The sequence below is a fragment of the Peromyscus eremicus genome, chromosome 3 (genome assembly GCF_949786415.1).
Source record: "Peromyscus eremicus chromosome 3, PerEre_H2_v1, whole genome shotgun sequence".
NCBI lineage: Eukaryota > Metazoa > Chordata > Mammalia > Rodentia > Cricetidae > Peromyscus > Peromyscus eremicus.
Window position 1 is genome coordinate 131,808,145 of NC_081418.1, and position 24,066 is coordinate 131,832,210.

General features: G+C 39.2%; 1 protein-coding gene across 1 annotated transcript in view; it reads left to right on the plus strand.

Annotated features, from left to right (window-relative positions):
• Window positions 1-24,066, plus strand: part of Kdm5a (lysine demethylase 5A) — an 85,614-nt gene that overhangs the window by 39,811 nt on the left and 21,737 nt on the right. The window contains exons 14-22 of the mRNA XM_059258497.1: window positions 2,328-2,522; window positions 6,029-6,210; window positions 6,670-6,794; window positions 7,490-7,640; window positions 9,328-9,442; window positions 12,383-12,738; window positions 16,687-16,825; window positions 19,622-19,801; window positions 20,792-20,953. Of these exons, the coding sequence (XP_059114480.1) occupies window positions 2,328-2,522; window positions 6,029-6,210; window positions 6,670-6,794; window positions 7,490-7,640; window positions 9,328-9,442; window positions 12,383-12,738; window positions 16,687-16,825; window positions 19,622-19,801; window positions 20,792-20,953 (1,605 nt within the window). The remainder of the gene's footprint in view (window positions 1-2,327; window positions 2,523-6,028; window positions 6,211-6,669; window positions 6,795-7,489; window positions 7,641-9,327; window positions 9,443-12,382; window positions 12,739-16,686; window positions 16,826-19,621; window positions 19,802-20,791; window positions 20,954-24,066) is intronic.

The window sequence follows — 24,066 nt, forward strand, 5'->3', positions numbered from 1 at the left end:
TTACACAATGCTGGATAGCTACAAGATAGGATGCAGGATGATTCAGGTAAGAGTTGAAGATGATTTCAATGTCTTTAACATACTCACTAATAATGGACTTCATTTATTTATCTATTTATTATTTATTTATTTGAGGCAAGGTCTTACTATGTAGTCCTAACTGGCCTGGAACCCCCTATATAGACTAGGTTGGCTTTAAACTCGGATCCACCTGCCTCTGCCTCCTGACATTAAAGGTGTGCACCACCATACCTAGCTAACACTCATAATTGATCTTGAGGAACTTTTAATTTTAGTGGTCCTAAGATTTTTGGATTTTGTTGAGTTTTTTTGTTTTGTTTTACATTTGGTATATGTGCCACAGCATGCATGTGGAAGTCAGAAGACATCTTGCAGGAGTTGGTTATACTTCTACCATGTGGGTCCCAGGGATTGAATTCAGGTCATCAAGCTTGGCAGCAAAGTGCCTTGTCCTGCTGAATCATTTTATCAGCCCAAGGGCCTAAGTCTTTTTCACCTTGTGTGTCAAGACACTAATAGATTGACTTACTAACCTTGAACAAGTTAAATGTTAGAGTTGAGAGTACTTTGAAGATGAAGGTTATGATACGAATGAAAACTTAACAACAGTTTTGTCTCTAGGGCTGTAGGGCTAACTTTTTTATAAGTTGCAGTAAGTATCAGTTTTGGCTTTCTCACATGTTATAATAATTAAGGACTGCAGAAACTCTAGTTTGGTGGTTCTACTTGCTTTTGTCTTGTAGCTATGTGAGAAATGCTTAAAGAATAAATGTTTAGGATAAAATGTGAGCCAGGCCTGGTGGCTCATGTCTGTCTTCCTAGCACTTGGTAGGTTGAGGCAAGAGGATTGCCATGAGTTTGAGGTCAGACTGGGCTACGGTGTCAGAAACCCTGAAGGGGTACAGGGTAAGTTACAAAAGAGCTGTATGCCATTTCTAGACAACTGGTTGCTATCTACAAGTTCAAATACATTTTCTTGGATTGTTTAATGGGTGCAACTACACTTTGATTCAGATAATTCTCTCATACACTCTGTGAGCCTGATTCCTTTCTGCCTTTCTCAAAATGGAAGAGAATTCTAAAAGACTCTTAAAGGTCCATTTTCTTATTTTCCTCCATTGTGTTACAGTTTTCAAATTTAAATAAGATAGCTTTCGCCACCATAATGTTTTCACTGAGTATAGGAAATATGAAATGAGAGAGTATGTGTAGTTTGTCATAATTTGGTTTACAAACTGGCTGTAGAAATTTTCAGATTCCATCTTAAGGAGACTTTGTATTTGAGTTTGTTTTATTGGTGATGCCGTTCTAACCCAGGCCTATGCTTGCTAAGGGCATGCTGTACTCCAACTACATGTGTGTATCTGTTGATTTGTGAAAAGTGATCATTTATAGTCGCTTATTTTATTTTACTGTTAGAGAAAATAAAGTATATTCTCTAGTGATTTCACAGTTTTAGAGTCTCTTTATGTAAGCCTGCTTGTTACTAAAAGAATTTCCTGTTTATTACTTTTAAAAAATGACAAATCACACTATATATATTGTATAAGTAATAACCCTTCTTTCTTTTTCATTTTTTGCCCTTTCTGATAATACTTTTCTTTTTGTTCTATGGAATCTTAAAGTTTGAATACTTCCACTTAATACTTTATGACCTGAACTTTAATTTTTTTTTTTTTTTTTACAATATATTTTCTTTTTTGCTTAAGGGTAGCACTGTGTTAGACTTGGTTAAGAGTTTGCTGCCTCATGTAACCAGGCACTTCATTTTTTTTTTTTTCATTCTTTTTTTTTTTTTTTTTTAATGGAGTCTTATGTGCCCCAGGCTGGCCTCAAATGAGCAAAGGATGGCCTTGAACTCCTGATCTTTCTACCTCCCAAATGATGGAATTATAACTTTATGCCACCCTGTCCTGCTCTTTTGTTTCTTTTTAGTTTTGTTTTGTTTTTCTCAAGACAGGGTCTCACTATGTAAACCAGGCTGGCCTGCCTCTGCCTCCCCAGTGCTGGGATTAAAGACATGTGTCAGTAGGCCTAGCCTTCTTCAGTTTCTTGGTATATACAATGGTATATACAAAAATCTGCAGCTCAGGGCAGAAACTTAGCATCTCAGCTTATGGACATCATCTGGGGAAAGACCTGTGAAATTTTGGCTGGGTTACAGAGAATTACTATTTATGTTATGTTTTATGTTTAGATAGGATTTACTTTATATTCTTTCTAATAAAAGTGTATACCTGAAGGTAATAGAGGTTCTGTGCTAGATATATCATAAGTAATTTAATTTGGAAATCTGTTGTTTTTAGTTGCCCATTGGACGTCAGTGTGTAAATCACTATCGACGGCTAAGGCGCCATTGTGTCTTTTCACATGAGGAACTCATTTTCAAGATGGCAGCTGATCCAGAATGCTTAGATGTAGGGCTGGCTGCCATGGTTTGCAAAGAATTGACTCTCATGACTGAAGAAGAAACACGATTAAGGGAATCAGTTGTACAAATGGTAAGTATACTGAGTACATTTCTTTCCTCTTTTAAATAGCTGTTTTGTTTTATTTTTTGTTCTTATAAATTTTATATATATATGAACTGTATTTCTATCATTCCCTGCTCCTCGTACCATCCCACACACGCACACACCCCTCAAATTCATGACCTCTTTTTCTTTAATTATTATTGGTACATATATATGAGTTAATATATGAGTACAACCTGCTGAGTTCATTTGTTCGGTTTGGTTTGGTTTTTTGAGATGGGGTTTTTCTGTGTAGCTTTATGGAGCCTGTTCTGGAACTCACTTTGTAGACCAGGCTGGCCTCGAACTCACATAGATCCAACTGCTTCTGCCTCCTGAGTACTGGGATTAAAGGCGTGCTCCACCACTGCCTGGCTTGAGTTCATTTTCTTTTGCTTGTACATATATGTTTTTAGGGCTGACTACGTAGTATTTAGATAACCAATTAGAGGACTCATTGCTGGGAAGACTGATTCTCTCCCTGAGCTGTCATTAATTGCCTGTAGCTCTTAATGGGGGATGGAGGGACGGGGCTTGTGAGATTTCCCCATCCACATTGGCATGTCAGCTGGTGGTGTCATTATTCAGGTCTTGTTTATAGGCTACCATTTTGTTGAAATTCCATGAGTGCAACTTCCCTGTCGTATATAGAAGGTACATCTCCTAGCAGACACTCTGATCATCTGTCTTTCCTTGCCCCCCTTCCACAATGTTTCCTGAGCTTTGAGTGAAGGGTTTATATTGTAGGTGAGTCATTTGGGTCTGGGCAACCCATAGTCAGTTGTTGTCTCCATTTTGGCTAGTTAGGGCTTTTTGTAATGGTCTCTGCCTACTGCAAAAAGAAACTTCTTTGATGAGGGATGGAAGCTACACTTAAGCAGTGATTATAAAGCTAAGTATTTAAGATGCAGCTAGAAATTATCCTAGTTTAGTAAAGTAATAGATTCTTCTCTGATCATTGGCTAGGTTTACAGTAGTGGGTGTGAATTCCTCCTGTTGAGTGGGCCTTAAGTCCAGTTAGGCAACTGTTAGTTACTGCCACAGTACAAGTGCCACCATTGAACCTTGGGTGCCATCTTGCTTGTGTTGGTCATTATGTCGTTGTGCTTTGTAAGTGTCACAGCTGGGTAGGACTATTGACTGCATTTCTCCTTTGGCAGCCTGCATAGTTCCTTCTGGTATTCTGAGAGCTAGGCCTCCGGGAGGAGGCTTTTGGGTGAGATTGAACTTGATTTTTCTGAATGCTGTTTCCAAAGTGTATGGTATCTTCAGCAATAGGGACTTAACTTCAACTTCTGATAGGCAACCAAGGATGATGTTAGCCTTTATTCTTTTGGGAGTCGCTTAAATTCACTTGACCAGCAACTTGAAAGGAGATTTCTTTTTCATGTCTAGTAATGGGTTTTTTTGTTAGATACTGTGGCACTTAAGGGGAACATTATCAAGTGTCATATAACTTTATTTAAACTGTGTGTGTGTGTCTTATTGGGGTGTGTGTCTACATATACTTACGTATATTTTTATAATTTTAGATAAATAGTATGATTCTCTGTAGCTTTTACAAATATCCTTAGTGTTATTTATCCCTCTTTGTTTCTTCTCCCTCAGTATTGTCCCCCTTTCCCCTATGTTTTCTATTTCCTCCTTCATAGCACCTGGGTACTGCTATTCTCTCTAGAATTATGCCCATGCCATCACCACCCACGGCGATCCTCTTTTTCTTTCCTGGTTTCTCTGGTTTCTCCAGGTTATATACTTACATCTGAAGATTCAGAGCTAGGAGCCACAATTAAGAGAGAACTTGCAGTGTTTGTCTTTCTGGGTCTAGGTTTCCTCACTCAGTATAATGTTTTCTAGTTCCTTCCATTTACCTGCAGCCTTCATGATTTCATTTTTCTTACAGCTGAATAGTATTCCATTATCTATATGAAAATCATTTTCATTATCCATTCATCAGTTGAAGGACATTTAGGTTGTTGCCATTCCCTAGCTATTGTGGATAGAGCAGCAATGATCATGGCTGAATAAATATCTATGAAAAAGAATGTCAAGTCCTTTGGGCATGTGCCAAGTTAGTGGTATAACTGGGTCATAAGGAAGATTTATTTTCAGCTTTTTGAGAACTCTCCAACTGATTTCCAGATTGGCTGAACTGTTCAGAGTCCCACCAGCAGTGAGTTGAGGGTTCTCCTTTCCCACATCTTTGTATTTGTTGTCAGTTGTTTTGTTTGTTTGTTTGTTCCTGATGTGTAGGAGTGTTTTGCCTGCATGTATATATGTGCAGCACATGCATGCAGTGCCCTTGGAGGGTAGAAGAAGGTGTTGGATGCCTTGGAACCAGAGTTACAAAATAGTTGTGCATGACATGGATGCCGGATATTGAGTCTAGGTCCTCTGGAAGAATACTCAGTGTTCTTAACCGCTGGGCCATCTCTCCAGCCCCAGTTGTTTTCTTGATCTTAGCCATTCTGATTTGAGATTTGATGTGTGTGTGTGTGTGTGTGTGTGTGTGTGTGTGTGCGCGTGCGCGTGCGCGCGCGTTTTGCCTATGCACTAAATTCGTGCCAGGTACCCACAGAGGCCAAAAGAGGTTATCAGGTGTCATGGAACCAGAGTTAAATACACTTGTGAGCCACCATGTAGGTGATAGGAACTGAACCTAGGTCCTCTGCAAGAACAGTAAGTGCTCTTGATCACTGAGCCATCTCTCCAGCCCCCATTTTCTTACTTTTTGAGACAGATTCTTACTGTAGCTCAGACTGGCCTAGAACTGACTATGAAGCCAGGAGTGGCCTTGAAGCTGTGGCAATCCTGGCAATACTCTTGCCTTGGCCTTTCAAGTGCTCAGATTAGAGATGTGAGCCTTCTGGCTCTGGTACTGTTGAATTTTTTTCTTATTTGATACATAAATGTATGTGAATATAAGCATCTGTGTTCCATGGTGCATGTGGAAGTCAGAGGACAACTCTCAAAAATTGGTTCTCTTCTGCTACCTTGTGAAATCCAGACATTGAATTCAAGGAAATTAGGCCTTCATGCAAGCAAGTCTACCCAGTGAGCCACCTAATTCCCCCCCTCCCCCAATCAATTACTTTAAACAAGGAAAATAAATCCTGGATTGTTGGTGTCGCTGGTATTGTTTTCATGCAAGTTGTGTGATTGTAGACTGTCAGATGGGACTACTCTGTCTTCTCCCTCATCTCCTCACATGCTAGTTGTTTTCAGGTTTGTTTAACTTTTGACCTTTTCTTAATCTTTTGTGCTGTTTCTATTGATATAATTTTATATCTTTTTTTTTTTTTTTTTTTTTTTTTTTAAAGATAGGGTCTCACTATGTAGTCCTGGCTACCCTGGAACCCACAGAGCTCTGACTGCTTTTGTCTTCTGAGTGCTGGGATTAAAGGAATGTGCCACCATGCCTAATTTTTAATTCCTTTTAAGATACTGCTTTGTTTCAGTTGAGACCTGATCTGATGATATAAATTATATTCCAGGGTGTCGTGATGTCAGAAGAAGAAGTTTTTGAACTTGTTCCTGATGATGAGCGACAGTGTTCAGCATGCAGAACCACATGTTTTCTCTCAGCTCTCACCTGCTCCTGTAATCCGGAGCGACTTGTATGTCTGTACCATCCAACAGATTTGTGCTCCTGCCCCATGCAGAACAAATGTCTTAGGTATTTAAAAAGTTATTGCACATTATCCTCTGGTTAGTTGGTTTATTTTGTTTTGTTTGAGACAGGGTTTCTCTGTGTAGCCCCGGCTGTCCTGGTACTCGCTCTATAGGCCAGGCTGGCATTGAACTCACAGAGATCCACCTACCTCTGCCTTCTGAGTGCCGAGATTAAAGATGTGTGCCACTACCTGGCAAGAAAACCACATCTTAATGTTATTCTTTGCTTTCTTTCCTGTTCCTAAACAAATAACTCTTCCTTGATTATTTACTTCCCAAATGAGGAACTAGGCTTTTGAAATTAGCCCTTAACCAGCCTAACTGTAATAAGTTTTGTGGCCAGTTAATGCCGTGTGTTTCTTGCCTCTCTCTGCATTGAAACTGAGTTTCTTTGATTTTTCTCGTTTCAGATTGTTTTATTTGGAAGCTTTTACTTATTTTATTTATTTATTTATTTTTGTAGGTACCGCTACCCACTAGAAGACCTTCCTTCTCTACTTTATGGTGTAAAAGTAAGGGCGCAATCCTATGACACGTGGGTCAGTCGTGTTACAGAAGCATTATCAGCTAGCTTCAACCATAAGAAAGGTTAAGTTTCCTCCTTTGTTATGAAAAATTGTCACTAAGAGAAACCTTTAATTGAATGTTTTTGTTCTCCATTAACTAATGGAAGTCCCAGCTTATAATGTCATAGTTGAATATACACTTAGTTTTCTCTCATCCGTGTACTAAGCAGACCTGATAAACTTACCTTCTGTGATAAGATAGCACGGTCATTTGCTATGGCTGTAAGCATGCCTAGTTTTAAGATAGTCTCTCCTGATCTGGAAATGTGCTTCATTGCCCTGTCTACCCTCAGTTTCATAACCTTTCTTTCCCTGGTGTCATGGCTAAGGTTACAGGACCATGCCACCATACCCAGTGAGAATCCCTTTTTAAATGAAAAGGCTGACATAAAATGGGACAGATAAATTGTAATAGGTATGTATTTTAGGGAGTCAAATTTAGTTCAGTGACACTGAAAGCCTTTGATTTTTGATTGTTTTCGAGATAAAGAAGAGGGTAGGTAGAGAGGGAGGGAGGGAATAGGGATGAAGGAGAGAGATCAAACATACTTTATGTCAGTGAAGTCATCTATTTAGAATAATCATCTGGTCAGAAGCTTTAACATTGGAGACTGTCAAAGTTTCATCGTTTCTACTAGTATGTTAGTGACTCTAGAGTAAGCTTTGTGACTATTGTAGAGTGGCTTTTTGTGTCTATCATCGTATTTATCTTTACAGATTTGATTGAATTGAGAGTAATGCTGGAAGATGCTGAGGATAGGAAATACCCAGAGAATGATCTCTTTCGAAAGCTCAGGGATGCAGTAAAAGAAGCTGAGACTTGTGGTTCTGTGGCTCAGCTGCTTCTGAGCAAAAAGCAAAAACACAGGTAAAACTAAGAAGAGTCTAGTTCTCCCCTGGACTCCTGTTCTTCCAGTTTTAATTGGCCCTTGAGGCCTTGTGTTATTTTCACCTCATGGCCATGTCTCTTCAATCCCTAGTAACTTCCCATCCTTCCTCACTACCCACTCTCTTTCTCCATGTTCATAAATTGTAAAAAGCTCTTTAAATTTAAGTGAATTGTAAACTACACCAAGAAAACAGCAAGTTGACCTTCTAGTTTCAATGCTGAAAATAACACTGAAGTTTATGTAGTTAGTGTCTTTGGGACAAAGACTTAACTGTATATTTAACTTTATCTGAAGTAATTAAGAACATAGACACATAGGCTCAAGCTCACAGAGATCTACCTACCTGTGTCTCATGAGTGCTGGAATTAAAGGTGTGTACCACAACACAACATCCAGCAAATTAAGGTCTTGTAACAACATGAGATCTGAATAAAATATTTTGAGTTCAAGTGATTAGCTTTATTTTCTACCTTTTATTAGAACTGATTTACTTTTTAAGGAGAAGTTATATTTCTAATTTTACATTTTTTACCTTCAACAAACTCTTGTTCCATTCATTCTGCAACACTCTTTGACCTGCTGTTCTTCATACAGTTGGTATATTCTTTTTTTTTTTTTTTTTTTTTTTTTTTTTTTTTTTTTTTTTTTTTTTTTGAGACAGGGTTTCTCTGTGTAGCTTTGCGCCTTTCCTGGCCTCGAACTCACAAAGATCCGCCTGCCTCTGCCTCCCGAGTGCTGGGATTAAAGGCGTGCGCCACCACCGCCCGGCTTCAGTTGGTATATTCTTGTTTAGGGTTCCCATTTGCTCTTCATTCAGCTTGGAGTTTTCTTCCTGTCACATCTAGGTGACTTGTTCACTTCTTTCTCCTTCCAGCCTTCCTTTCTTTAATAAACATTTTCTGTGGTATTATTTTGTAGTTGTTTAATATATTCCTCTATGTGGCTTTTTCTATAGTATTTTTCATTGGATTTTAAGTTTTAACATTTGATTTTTTTGTTTTTGGTTTTTGTTTTTTTAAATCTAATGACATTTTCTAGTGGACATTAACTTGTTTTTAGGACATTGACTTCTTTGGAGAGTCTGATAAAAGCTTGAGGACCCTTTTTGAAAAAAATGTATATTTAAAAGATTTTGGGGGACTGAAGAGATGGCTTAGTGGTTAAGACTGTTCTTCCAAAGGACCCAAGTTCAATTCCTAGTACCCACGTGGTTCCAGTTCTAAGAGACCTGGTGCCTTCTTCTGTCTTCTTGAGCACTGCACTCATGTGGTACACAGACATACATGCAAGCAAATCATCCATACACATAAAATAAAAGTATCTTTAAAACAAAAAAGAATTTAAGATAGATCCAGGAGGTTCATTAATCTAAGGCAGCTAAAAACCCCGTGTTCCCAGTGTGAGCCTCTTACGACACAAGGATTTCATTTTCTCAGTGAGCTCAGTGTTCCACCATCCTAATTTATTTAATGTTTCTAACATATAGCAGTATAGACTAGAAGGACTGTCACTTGGCCAGTTGTACTTTTTGATAATTATCTGCAGGAGAATTATTCAGCACTAGAATTCTAAGATTTCTAAGGGTTGAATTTTAAAGAGAGCAGGAGCCCCATTTGATAACAAAATGACCATATTTTTCTGTGTCTCAATATTATTTCATATCAGGCAGAGCTCAGATAGTGGGAAGACTCGGACCAAACTGACAGTAGAAGAATTGAAGGCCTTTGTCCAGCAGCTTTTTAGTCTTCCGTGTGTCATCAGCCAAACTCGACAAGTAAAGGTGAAACATTTAATTCTTTTTTTTTTTTAAATAATGGTTTTTGTTTCTGAGCTTGTGTTCCGACTTAGTAGAATTGTATGTATAGACTAGTGTTTGGTCCTATGATTTCCTTTTCCTCATATATATGCTATCTAAGGTTCTTTAGTAGGCAATCTCTTGACTTTTTTTTTTTTTTTAAGTTTTGCCTGCATGTATGCCTGTGCACTGTGTGTGCATTACCTATGGAGACCAGGAGAGGGCATCCAATCCCCTGGAGCTGCAGTTACAGTTGGTGGTTATCCACCACGTGGGTGCTAGGAGTCAAACTTGGGTCCTCTGAAAGAGCAGCCCCTGCTAGTGCTCATAACCACTGAACCATCATCTCTCCAGCCCCTTGGCTTTATTCTTAGTTTTTATCTTGAACTATGAGCAGCTTAGAATTATTCTTATCTATACTAATTTTTGGTCAGAGCCCCCATCTAACACAAATGTATTTTAAGTGTCATGTTAATAAAAAGAATCTCAGAGTGTAGTGATAAGTAACTAATAATACATGAGCTTTAAATCGGGGCTCTGACATTTTCAGGACTATTATTAGTTAATGATCATATAAAAATCTCAAAGGTGTATGTCATTTTCTTCTAAAGGTACATGTGATACCACAATTCGATTCTCTTTTCTTTTTTCCTCTTTAATTTTTTTTTTTTTAAACCATCTTAGCTTGACTACTAGTAAGTGTTGGAATATATCAGGAAGTATACCCCTTTCTTTAGGTGTACCCTCACCTGATACCTTCTTATTTATCTCGTTTCAATAAATATCACTTATGTAGTGCTGGATTGTATGTAGTTCATTCCAGATATAGTCAAGTTGACAATCATGAATAGCCATCACAGAGAGTCAGAAGTTCAAGGTCACCCTGGGTTACATGGAGACCTGATTCAAAAAAAGGGGGTGGGGGGCATTAATATTTGCCAGGCTTGAACCTTTTCCACCACATTCTCCTCCCAGTTCTTAATCTTTCCTTTCCCTCTTCTTTTCTCCCTCCCTCCCTCCCTCCCTCCCTCCCTCTCTCCTCTCTCCCTCCTTCCCTCCCTTCCTTCCTTCCTTTTATAGTGTGCATGAACTTACATATTCACGTTCATCTGTGGGCACACATTTGTACAGGGGCATTTGCTGAGGCAGGGTTTCTTTCTGAACCTGGAGCTCTCCTCCTCTTCAGCTAGTCCAGCTAGCCAGCTTGCCCTGGGGATTCCCTTTCTGTAGCTCTCAAGTGCTGTATTAAGCCCACTACCATTCCTGCGCATCTAATGTGAGTCTTCAATATTTATATAGAAAGCACTTTTATCTGCTGAGCCATCTCCCTGGGCCTTTGTTTTAGTTTTGATTCTATATATACGGTTTATATATGGTTACTACTGCTAACTAATATGCCTTTTCTCGCCTTTGCTCGTTCTCTGTTGGGTTGTCCTATTTTACATTTAGAATATCTAACTAATTGAAATATTTTTTCTTTATTACTATCTACATATTAAAATGTATGGGGTCCAGCAAGATGGCTCAGTAGGTGAAAGTGCATTCCATCAAGTCTGCTGACTTCAGTTCCATCCCGAGACCCATGCACTCCAGGGTGTGGACCACCTTCCACAAGTTGTCTTCTGACCTCCATGTACACATATCATGACACATTCCCCTCCTCCCCATCCCCAAGAAAGAAAGGGAGGAACAAGGGATATAATCTGGTTCTTTGATTGCAAAATGTGGTAATATTTTGTTTGTGCTCTAACAAATAAGGCTTGCCTGGAGATCAGAGTATGCAACTAGCCACTAGTTAACCATAGAAGCCAGGCAGTGGTGGCACACACCTTTAATCCCAGCACTGGGGAGGTGGAGACAGGGAGTGATATGGCTGTACAGAGAGAAGAATATAAGGCAGGAGGAGACAGGAGTTCACCCTTTTTGGCTGAGGAGTTGGCGAGGTGAGAGGAGGCCGTGGCTTGCTCCTTTGTCTCTCTATCTTTGAGCATTTACCCCAATACCTGGCTCCAGGTTTTTATTATTAAGACCAAGTAGGATTCGTGCTACACTAAGACTTCAAAGAAATCACCTTGCTCTATACTATGTGTACAACAGTGCCTGTGTCTAAGTTAGTCAGCAGTTAATATCTATTGAATGAAGCAGTTATATTTCCTTTGTCATAAAAAGACACGTTTTATTGATTCAGCCATATTTTAATTGTATAGACGGGAGCTAGAGAGGTGGCTTAACAGTAAAGAGCACTGGTTCCTCTTCCAGAGGACTCAGATTTGGATCCCAGCACCCACATGGTGGCTTGCAACCATCCTTACCTCCATTTCCGAGAGTTCTGATGCCCTTTGAGGGCACCAGGCACCCACACACACATGTGGTGCACATACATACATGTAGGCAGAACAGTCATACACATAAATAATAAATCTTAAAAGGGAGTATAGAAAGAAATTAGTTACCAGGTAACATACTTGTCTGAATATTTGCTGCTAATAGGATGAGATTATAAGAGGGCCTAGAATTAAAAGTTTGCCTGAGCTATTTTTTTTTTTTAAGATTTATTTATTTATTATGTCTACAGTGTTCTGTCTGCACATATCCCTGCAAGCCAGAATTGGGCACCAGATCTCATTACAGATGGTTGTGAGCCACCATGTGGTTGCTGGGAATTGAACTCAGGACCTTTGGAAGCACAAGCAGTGCTCTTAACCTCTGAGCCATCTCTCCAGCCCCATGCCTGAGCTATTTTTAGTGCTTGCTCTTTTATGTTTTTGGTAGTAGTGTTAAGGATTGGGGGTCAAACCCAAGGCCTTGCACACACTAGGCAGGTACTCTGTAATTAACTAGCTGTAGCTTCAAACAAAATAAACCATCTGTTTGTTTGTTTGTTTATTCATTCATTCATTCATTTATTTATTTTTACCTTTTCAGAATCTGCTGGATGATGTAGAAGAATTTCATGAACGTGCCCAGGAGGCCATGATGGATGAAACCCCAGATTCTTCTAAACTCCAAACGTTGATAGATATGGGCTCTAGTCTCTATGTAGAACTCCCTGAATTGCCTCGGCTGAAGCAAGAGCTACAGCAGGCTCGGTGGCTGGATGAAGTAAGACTAACCCTGTCAGATCCACAGCAAGTCACTCTGGATGTCATGAAGAAACTGATTGACTCTGGGGTAGGGTTGGCACCTCACCATGCTGTAGAAAAAGCGATGGCTGAACTGCAGGAGCTCCTCACAGTCTCTGAACGATGGGAAGAGAAGGCTAAGGTCTGCCTACAGGCAAGGTGAAAACATTTTGGTGACACTTACCTCTTTAATAACTTAAGTCAAGGGGTAGAGAGATGTCTCAGTACTTAAGAGCACTGGTTGCTTCTCCAGAGGATCCAGGTTCAAGTCACAGCACACAGCAGCACACAACTGACTGTAACTTCAGTTCTACAGGATCCTATATCCTCTTCTGGCCTCCTTCACTCCAGGCACACACATGGTGCATAGACACATATGCAGGAGACAACACCCATACACATAAAATAATTTAAAAATAAATTAAAAAGTAGAATGAAAAACAAATGGGGCTACATGTAGAGTTTCTCATATATCCAGACTGTTGTACAGTGGATTTTGTTAGGTAACTGCAAATGATAGGAAATAGTATTGTTTCAAGTCCATGTTGTTGATACAGTTAGGAAATAAGAATTACAAAATGCTCATTGAGGGAGTAGAATGCTGGCTCAGCAGTTAAGAGCACTGGCTACTCTACCAGAGGATTCCTGGTTTGATTCTTAGCACCCACATGGTAGCTGAGTAGTGTGTGTAACTCCGGTTCCAGAGGATCAAAACACAGACATGTGCATAGACAAAACACCCTTGGAAGCATTTGATTGGAAACACTTAGGTGACTTCATACAGTTTTGTTTATTTAAAAGGGCCTCTATATAGTCTGGATATTTTGCTTTGTAAATGATATATGCAGGCTGGGTGGTGGTGGTGGTGGTGGTGGTGGTGGTGGTGGTGGTGGTGGTGGTGGTGGTGGTGGTGCACACCTTTAATCCCAGCACTCAGGAGGCAGAGCCAGGCGGATCTCTGTGAGTTCAACGCCAGAGAAACCCTGTCTCAAAAAAAAAGTATATGTAGGCAAAATGTTATACACATAAAGCACTAAAAAAAAAAAATCTTAAAAAAAAAAAGTAAATGCTGTGCAGAATACACACCAAAATTTATTTGTAACTTCTAATATTCTAAATATTCAAATAACTACATGTCTTCTGATTTGTGACAGTTCATGGAGGTGGGAACATTTTACATTGGAATAGGAAACTGTTTGGTCCTTTTCATTCTACCCAGTGCAATGTTTGTGGAATACCTGCTACCTGTCACACACTATTTCTATGTTCTGTGAGGACAGTAGTGAACAAGACCCAGAAGGTCCCAACTCCTATAGAGCTAACGTTTTAGTGAGGAGAGAAGAGTGGATAGATGAATTTCAGACATTTAATGCCTTGAAGAAAATAAAAGGTGGTGGTGTCCTTGGTAGAAATAGTGGGAAGTGTAATATTTTCTGACTCTGTTGGAATGAACTTTCTCAACCATATCTTAGTACATTTGGTCTCTTAGCATTGAATACTAAGTCTTTCATTTCCTTCTCTTTGCCTCCTAAATAGTAGCTTCCTCAGAGTTGTTATGGCCTTTTCTTTTTACTCTGTATGTTTTCCTTGGTAATTTCTTGGCTTTGTTTACCATCTTTGTATATATTTATATAGCATAACTTTTACTCTTTTTTCCTTAAACATTTATCTATATCTATCTATCTATCTATCTATCTATCTATCTATCTATCTATCTATCTATCTATCTTAAGATGGGATCTCACTGTGTAGCTCTGGCTGTTCTGGAACTTGATATATAGACCAGGCTGGCCTTGAACTCAGATCTACCTGCCTTTTCCTCCCAAGTGCTGGCATTAAAGACATACATCACCACACCATTCTAACTCCTAAAATTTTAGTCTCTAACATAAATTTCTTTAGTAAATGCCTTGTGCTTTTTAGCTAATCTCATTGGATTTTCCCACAGATTTCTCCCTATTTCTAAATTAACTCATTTCCATCCCTGCTTCCTTGGTTTCTTTCTTCTATAAGTTATACCAACTTTCACATATTGCAGCAAGTACTTTGTTGCTCATTTAGCCTTGACCTCTCTTACTTTCTCACCCTCAAACCCAGCGTGTTGGTTTTTCCTCAGGGCTCTGACTCTTACTCATATTTGTTTTCTAGGGATTATTTGATGAAATCAATTGATATTTACAGTGCTGGAGATTGAACGTAGTGTCTTATGTATACTAGACAAGCCTTCTAGTGCTGAGCTATATCCCCAGACCACAAGATTGTTCTATCTTCATTCAAAAGATGTAGAACTTTAAAAGGTTCACAGTTATCTTTCTTAGTCCTTTAAAACTCACTGTTTTGTTGTGTTGTTATTTTTTTTTTTTTTAAGATTTATTTATTATGTATAGTGTTCTGCCTGCATGTGCCCCTGCAGGTCAGAAGAGGGCACCAGATCTCATTACAGGTAGTTGTGAGCCACTATATGGTTGCTGGGACTTGAACCCAGGTCCACTGGAAGAGCAGCCAACGCTCTTAACCCCTGAGCCATGTCTTCAGCTCCTAAAACTCACTGTTTTAAAGAGTAGTTTTGCTCAGGCTGCTTGTAGGATTATTTCTGTCGTTCTCTCAAGCTGCTGTCACAGCTCATCTGTCTGTGGTCTAACCTTACCCTTTCTTATCCATTCTACACTGACACTGCTGTTATTCTAAGTATAAGTGTCACTATTTTATTCCCCTGCTTAGGACCCTAGACTAGTTTCCATTACCCACAATATGAAGCCCAAATTCCTCAAGCTGATTTCTAAGGCCATTTGTCATCTAACTCTTTGCTTAATTTTTGTCTAGTCTCATCTTTTGTCATTATTCTTGCATATTCCAAAGACAGTGATTCACACCCCTCCACCCCAACCCCATGTTCCTCAAACATACTATGCTTTCTCTTTATTCCTTTGTGTATTTACTTTGTTCCCTCTTCCTGTAGCAACTGTGATAGACTTCTACCACCTACTCTGTCTTTGACCCTACCATTGTTCACTAACTTATTTTTAGGAAGGATGCAAAGAGTTAAATATCATTTCTGAGAAACTTTCTTTTATCTGTCAAGTTAATGTAGTCCTCTTTCCGTGTCTGGATGTGGTGGCTGACCCCAGGACTTGAGAAGTAGAAGCCAAAGGAGAAAGAATTCAAGGCCAGCCTAAGCTACGTGACAACCAGTCTCAAAAAAACAAAACAAAACTCAAAACAAAATCCTCCTTCCAAGTTTGAAAAGATTTATGAGGCCAGAAAACGGCCACTCGGGTTCATTAGTTGTCTGCAGTACCTGGAATGTTTCCTGACAATTCGACAATTGCAGTCTTTGTAAGCTTCCCATTGCTTACAGATTGGACCTGTGGGACTCAGAATTCTTTGTGTTTACTGCCCAGCCTCTTCTGTTTTATACATCACTCATACTCCAGCTTTTCTCTGCACCCATCACACTATCTCCCATCTCTGGCTGAAACTGCCAACTTAAAAACGAAATTTGTCCATACTTTTTTTTCTCACTCTTTCATTAGATAATGTACTTGTTTAGGTCCTTGGTCAGAAGCACTTTCAATTCTCTAGGCAGAACTATTTACTACTTCCCATGTCTATGAGTCTAAAGTAATTTGTTCCTAGTTTCCAGTTCCAATATAATTCTTGGATTTTGATTGATGATATTGAGGTCTTTGTTCATCACTGAATAATTAGATATTAATGAACATAGTTGAAGGAAAGTATATGGTTAACATGAATAGGTTTCTGTTCTATTACTCCCTATGTTGGTAGCCCATCTCTGATCATTGCAGGTATTTTAGAGAGGTAGAGTGGGAGGTAGTCTAGGACTAAGCAGTAAAAGGAGCCTAGAGCCAAGACTCATTTTAAATCCCATCAGGTGTGTCATGAACTATATTATTTAAGAAGAATAACTCCTTAGTTTTCTTGTCTGTAAAATAGAAATAAAGATGGTAGCTGCTTTGTTTGCTTATGGGAGTGTGGTAAGAATTAAATAAGTTCATGAATATGAGTTATTTACATATTATAGAATGCTATTTTAATTCTTATAGTGATTGGACTTTTACTTAGTATCTTACTATTTTATTCATTTAGACCTCGGCACAGTATGGCAAATTTAGAAAATATTGTGAATGAAGCCAAGAACATTCCAGCCTTTCTACCCAATGTGTTGTCCTTAAAAGAAGCCTTACAAAAGGCTCGTGAATGGACAGCTAAAGTGGAAGCTATTCAGGTAAAGAAACTTTCAGATTAGCCAACCTATCAGGTAATACATTCTCATAAATTGTTTAAACCTTACTTCTTTAGAATAATCATAGTAAAGTAATCTACCTAGCCAGGCAGTAGTGTAGCACGCCTTTAATCCCAGCACTTGGGAGGCAGAGGCAGACGAATCTCTGTGAGTTCAAGGCCAGCCTGGTCTGCAGAGTGAGTTCCAGGACAGCCAGGGCTACACAGAGAAACCCTGTCTTGAGGAGAAGAAGAGGGGAAAAAAAGTAATAGTACTTAAAGTTCACCTATTCTTTCCTCTAATTTTATAGTTCAGAATAAATAGTAAATATTTAAAGGTTACTAGTTTTGGTTAGGAAAGGTGATAGAGTTAGGTATTCAACTTTTCAGAGAAAGGGGCATTTATATTTTATGGCATATAAATTATTTCACATTTTTTATTTTATTCGTTCATTCATTCATTTATTTTTGTTCTTTGAAGCAGGGTCTCATTGTGTAGCCCTGACTAGCCTGAAACTCAGAAAAGGCCTGGAAACTAGCCTGGAACTTTGTAGCCCAGGCTAGCCTCAAACTCATAAAGATCTGCCTGCCTCTGCCACCACAGTACTGTAGTTAAAGTCATGTACCACCATTCCTGACTTACTGCCTTAATAATTTTTAAGAACTGTCTGTCTCTTAGTCCTTCCCTTTGGTAGAGTGCTAACTTGTAGGCTGTAAGTGAACACATTCTTTTAGTAGGACAACCCTTCTTCAGATTACGTGATTTCTAGGTTTTTTTGGGCGGGGGAGCTTGAGACAGGATTTCTCTGTGTAGCTTTGGAGCCTGTCCTGGAACTTGCTCTATAGACCAGGCTGGCCTTGAACTCTCAGAGATCCACCTGCCTCTGACTCCCGAGTACTGGGATTAAAGGCATGTATCACCACCGCCCAGTGTGATTTCTAGGTTTACCCCAAAGGTAATCTGTAGTCAAGGGACAATAGTTTGGCACTAGATGGAGTAAGAATGAATATATTACTTGTTGACCCTTTTAATATCTGAGCATTTTTATCTGTATGTTTAGCTAACTCTTTTTATCCTGGTACCTAGTGATTTGTGCCATTATAGTATTTCATAACAACAGAGTGTATTACTATTTAAAATCATTGTTTCTATGTATGTATTTGTGCCTGAGTGTTTGTATGTGTACCACATATACACAGAAGCTCACAAAAGCTAGAAAAGGGTATTGAATTTCCAGGAACTAGAGTTATAGATTAATATAAGCTGACATGTGGGTGTTGGGAACTGAACCTGGGTCTTCTACATGAGCAGAAAACTCTTAACCACCAAGCCATCTCTCCAGTCCCAGTCTCTGTATTACTGTTTTAAAGAATTCATAAGATTTATTTGGTTATTTTTTGAAACAGTATTTCATATAGCGCAAGCTGCCTTCAAATTTGCTGTGTAGCTGAAGTGGGCTTTGAACTCTGAATCTACTTTCTATCTTCTGAGTGCTGGGATTATAGGCATGCATTACCACTCCCAGCATAAATTAACAGATTTCTTGTCTTTTATTTTCCCAGATGTGTCAGTATATCTTTCAAAGTAAATTTTCAGGCAATTCTGTCAGTTGCTACATGACAAATTATCTTTTACTAGAATGTAGTATAATGGTTCTAAAAACAGTATTGTTTTCATTACATGGAAATACTGAAACACTATGAATTTAAGAGGAAAGTAGTCGTTCATAGCTTTCATTGTATAACATAAGCAGTAGGTGGCTATCCAATCTAAGATACTGCTTTTAGTAGAAGTTAAATTTGGACTTGTAATGGTAAAATGGATTTCAACTCTGCAGAAAAGATTCTTCCATTGTCCTCTGTGACATTGTTTACAAGGGCTTAAGCAATGGCTCAGGGGTTAAGAGGACTTACTGCTTTTGCAGAGGACCTGTCTTCAGTTCCCAGCACCCACATGGCAGCTCACAATGATCTGTAACTCCAGTTCCAGGAGATCCAACACCTCTGACCTCTGTGGACACTGTACATGGTACATATACATTCAGGCAAGACACTCATACACATAAAGTAAAATAAATAAATCTTAAAAAAAAATAAGACTTATTTGCATCTAATAGCAAATTCATCCTTTATTTCTAATTGTATTTATACATTTCTGTTCTTCACTTGTCCTTTGAAGTATTTTTATCTTATTGATCCCCTTATTAATTATTAAAAGAAAATCTTTGTTAAAAAATTAATTCCTCTTGAAAAACCAAAAAAAAAAAAATTTAATTCCACCACTGGCGCACACCTTTAATCCCAGCATTTGGAAGGGAGAGGTGGGTGGATCTCAGTGAGTTTGAGGCCAGTGTGGTCTACAAAGGGAGTTCCAGGACAACCAGAATTGTTACACATAGAAACCCTGTCTCGAAAAACAAAAAACAAAACAAAACAAAATTAATTCCTTGGAAGGCAGAGACAAGTGAATCTCTGTTGAATATGAAGCCAGCCTGGCCTACAAAGCGAGTTCTAGGCCATTCAGGGCAACATAATTGAGACACTGTCTCTAAAATAAATTTTTATAAACTTTCTGTAGAAAAGAAAACTAGTTGGGTTAGCACAAAAGTTAATACTAAGACTGAAAATGTCCCTTAGTGGTATAGTGCCTGCCTAGTTAATACAAGGCTTAGGTTCCATTCCTTGTTTTGTATTTGAAAAAAACAAAACAAAACATTAAACCAAGCTCCCCTAACAGTATATTCCCAAACACCATGAAAGAGTTAAAATTGTGTGTGAATCTACTTTTTTTTCTTTCCAGAGCGGCAGCAACTATGCTTACTTGGAGCAGCTTGAGAGCTTATCTGCTAAAGGACGCCCTATCCCTGTGCGTCTTGATGCATTGCCTCAAGTGGAATCACAGGTTGCAGCAGCACGAGCCTGGAGAGAACGGACTGGGCGGACCTTCCTTAAGAAGAATTCTAGCCATACGTTGTTACAGGTGAAGAGTAGCTCCTGTGTGTGTTCTTCTGCACTCTCACAGCAGCTGATAAATGGCTCCCTGTAGTCATCATTATAAGTAATTTCTATTAGGTAGTGTTAGATGTTGAATTGAAACCTGGAGTCTTAGGCAAGCTCTTCTTCATTAATCTGTGCTGTATCCAGAAAAAGCAACCAGCATATACCTTAACCTCTGTAATTAGACTCTACTCAAATATCTTATCCTTCAGAGGCACAAATTTAATTCTTTTTATCTTAAGCAGTTGAACACAGTAGTTAAAGAGGATAGACTTTGGAATTCTGTAGGCAGTTTCTCTCCCGCCTGCCTGTTCCCAAATACCCAGCAGGCGCTCCCAAATAATTGACTCAGAGGCTTAATATTACTTATAAATGCTCCACTGGTAGCTCAGGCTTATTATTATCTAGATCTTATGCTTAAATTAACCCATAAATCTTATCTAGATGTTTAGCCACGTAGGTTGGTACCTTTTCTCATCTTGCTTCCTCTGCATCTGGCTGGCGACTCCTGCCTCTGCCCTCCTCTTCCCAGAATTCTCCTAGTCTGGTCGCCCCACCTATACGTCTTGCCTGGCTACTGGCCAGTCAGCGTTTTATTAAACCAATTCAGTGACAGATCTTTACAGTGTACAAGAGCATTATCCCACAGCAGAATTTCAATCTTTTTCCTCAAATTGTCCCTTGTCTCTCTTATCAATAAAACCTGGGAAGTAATACCAGTAATGTACAGTTGTTATGAAAATTTAAATAACATACATGGATCCCTGGTTTGGTGGCTGAGGCAAGAAAATCACCACAAATTGTAGGCCAGCCTGTGCTACACAGAGTAAGATCCTGCCTATAAAATATTAAAGACAATAAATAAAAAGGTACCTTGGACATGATGAGTGGTCCATTAATGGTTACTCTCACTCTCAGGAGTTTTGATTTTTTTTTGTTTTTAAACTGGAGTTATGTTTTTTAAATTTTGCAGGTGCTAAGTCCCCGAACTGACATTGGTGTATATGGGAGTGGTAAAAACAGGAGAAAAAAAGCTAAAGAAATAATAGAAAAAGAAAAGGAGAAGGACCTAGACCTTGAGCCTTTGAGTGACTTAGAAGAAGGACTGGAGGAGACCAGAGATACAGCCATGGTGGTAAGGACCTTGAATTTGCTTTGTGAATGCAAAGTTTTGTGAAAGATGTTAGCAGGTTTTTAGCTGTTTATTTACCTGTGTTGTTTATTAATGTGTGTGTATCATAGTATAAAAAGTTTACTCTTTGTTCTCTTCCCAAAAGGGTTCGTTTATTTTTTTCTTCTTTTTTTTTCTTTTCCTTTTTTTGGGTCGGGGGGTGGGGGTGAGGGTGCTGCTATTGGGAATTAATCCTTGGACCTCATATATGCTGGTCAAATGCTGTCTCACTGAGTTATATCCCCAAGCTCCACATTTATTACTTACTGTTGTTCTTTTAATTGTAAGTAAGTTTGTTGCAACTCTCTGGGTTTGGTCCCGGATTTCGTCACCAACACGTGAGTTTTGCAACTTTGAGGGAGAGGTGTCCTGACCGCTTGGGGAGTCAGGCCACGGCTGGAGCTGCCATGAGACAGCAGCCCTGGAGGGCAAGGTATCCCAGATACCTCGAGCCACTTAGGTCAGCTCAGTCCTGGAGGGGAAGTTAATGCGGACTGCTTGAGAGAATCAGGCCTGGAGCTGCTAGGACAGTTCTGTGGGGAAGGATATCCTGACTGTTTGGAAGTCAGGCTATACCTGGTGTGGTGGAGGATGGTCTCCCTGCAGGATATAGCAATACTGCTCCTCTCCTGGAGAGCTGCTACAGCTGAGCTTTGCTCAGCCCCCACTTAAGGTAGCTTCATAGCAGAACTCTGCTTCTCCAGCCTAAGATGTTGATTCTTTTGCTTCACTCTGCAAAAGGGGAAACCCCTGGAAAAATGTAGCAATCTCCTCTGGCTCCAGAGAAAAGTGTTACTTTTTCAGCTCCTCCATGCTGTGTCCACTATGGGATGTCTCAGCAAAGTTCTCCTCTACATCAGTGAATGAAGATCTTCACACCCAAAACTCTTTTGAGAAAGAGATTTATTTGAGGAGTTCAGTAGAGTGGCTGCCTCTACCAGGGTGAAGAGAACAGCCCACAACTGACCAGGCAGGGCGGTTTATATAGGATGTCTTGGGGGCAGAGTCATCCAATGATTGGTTAGTTTTTTTCTGCCCAGGATTGGGCTAGGGGCAGAGATGGCTCTGATTTCAGAACCAAACTGTGTTTCTTCTGCTGGCCTTTTCTTGACTTTGTGACACTAATTCTAAGGCCAGGATATATTTCTTTCACTGACACTGATTCTAGGGACCAAGAGTGTTTCTTTTCTTTTTTTCTTTTGATTTTTCGAGACAGGGTTTCTCTGTGTAACTTTGGAGCCTTTCCTGGAACTCACTCAGTAGCCCAGGCTGGCCTCGAACTCACAGAGATCCACCTGCCTCTGCCTCCCGAGTGCTGGGATTAAAGGCGTGCGCCACCTCCCGGCTCAAGAGTGTTTCTTTGGTACTGGTTTCAGAGTCAGGGCATGTTTCCTTGGTTCTGGGTTTGGGGATAAAGTATTCATTTCTCTTTCTCAGGTCCCAAACCCAGGCTGTGTTTCTTTCCCTGGTGCTGTGCACCAGGGCCAGGGTGCTACTTTCCTTCTCTGTGATTGGTTGGTTTCACAGGTCAGTTGGCCAGGGGCAAAGATGGCTCTGATCTGAGCCAAACTTTATTTCTTTCTGCCCTGGTCTGAGCCGTCTTTCTCTAGTTCTGGGCTCCAGGGTCAAGGTGGTTTTCTTTAGCCAGTCCCTTTTTCCTACATTAATACTTATAAAATATTCCATCATATTAGTCCATACTTTACTGAGTAGTTTTGTTCATATTTTTTTGTGGTTCTTGGGATTAAATATGGGTCTCTTAAATGCTAGAATGTTCTATTATACCCTTGCCTGCTCAATAGTCACCAAAAGTTAAATTTTTTGCCTGTTAATAAGCTTTTTCTATTATAAGTAAGAATGAATGTGAATTTCTTTATAGGACCTCCTCTTTTTTTTTTTTTTCACCTCTAATATTTATCATTTATTTGTAGCAAGAATAAGTAAAGTCACCTTTTTTTGTTTGTTTGTTTGTTTGTTTGTTTTTCAAGACAGTGTCTCTCTGTGTAACAGTCCTGGCTGTCCTGGAACTCTCTTTTGTAGACCAGACTGGCCTTGAACTCACAGAGCTCCACCTGCCTCTGCCTCCTGAGTGTTGGGATCCTGAGTGTTGGGATTAAAGGAATGCACTGCCCCCACCACCACTGGGCCATAAAAGTTATGATGATTTTGAAATGGTACCTTACATTATTATTATCAACTACATGGATAAAAGCTACTTTTAAGTGCCTTTTTAAAATTGGCCTTTTTTTTTTTTTTTTAAAGGTGGTTTTAATTTCTAGGAAAGCTGAATGAAAGACATGGGTATTTTCCGTGAATTCTCTGCCCATTTCTTTTTGAAAAATCACTTTCTTAGTCTTGACCTGTAGGAATGGATTGCTGAGTTAGTATTAATAGCATTTTATGGTTCTTAGTACTTTATCTTGGTTTTCAAAGAAACTACTAGTTTTATTTGATAACAGTTACTTTAAAAACTCTCACCAGGCTGTGGTAGCACACGCCTTTAATCACAGCACTCAGGAGGCAGAGGCAGGCAATCTCTGAATTCAAGGCCATCCAGGGTTACACAGAGAAACCCTGTCTTGGAGTAAACAACAACAAAGAATCATCTCATCATTCTCTTATTAGTAACCAGCAATAGAGTGAGTGATCAGTAAAATATCTGTGGTTACAAGAATTGTGCTTTTTAAAAACTTACAGACTAGGAAGAATGGAATTATTAGGAGCCTGAGAAGTAAGAATGAAAATAAAAATTAGTTTGGGAAATACATAATTTAGGTGTTTGCATGCACTAAATAACTTGATAGGATTCTTTCTGTAAGTAATCCAATTTTGAGGCCAAAGAAAATAGTTTTCATTAGAGAGCTTGCCTAGTAAGTCATTCTTATCAGCAAGTAGAACTAGAAATTATTTCAAAATTATTTCAGAACTACTAGTAATTTAAAAAGAATATGTGCTAATAGTATTTGTGATCCTTAAATTCTGTTTGTTCTTATTTACTGTGTTAAAATGAGTTTTATGAGATACTGTTGAAGTAGATCATCAGGCTTTGTTCTGCTCCCAAATGAAATAGAGAGGTT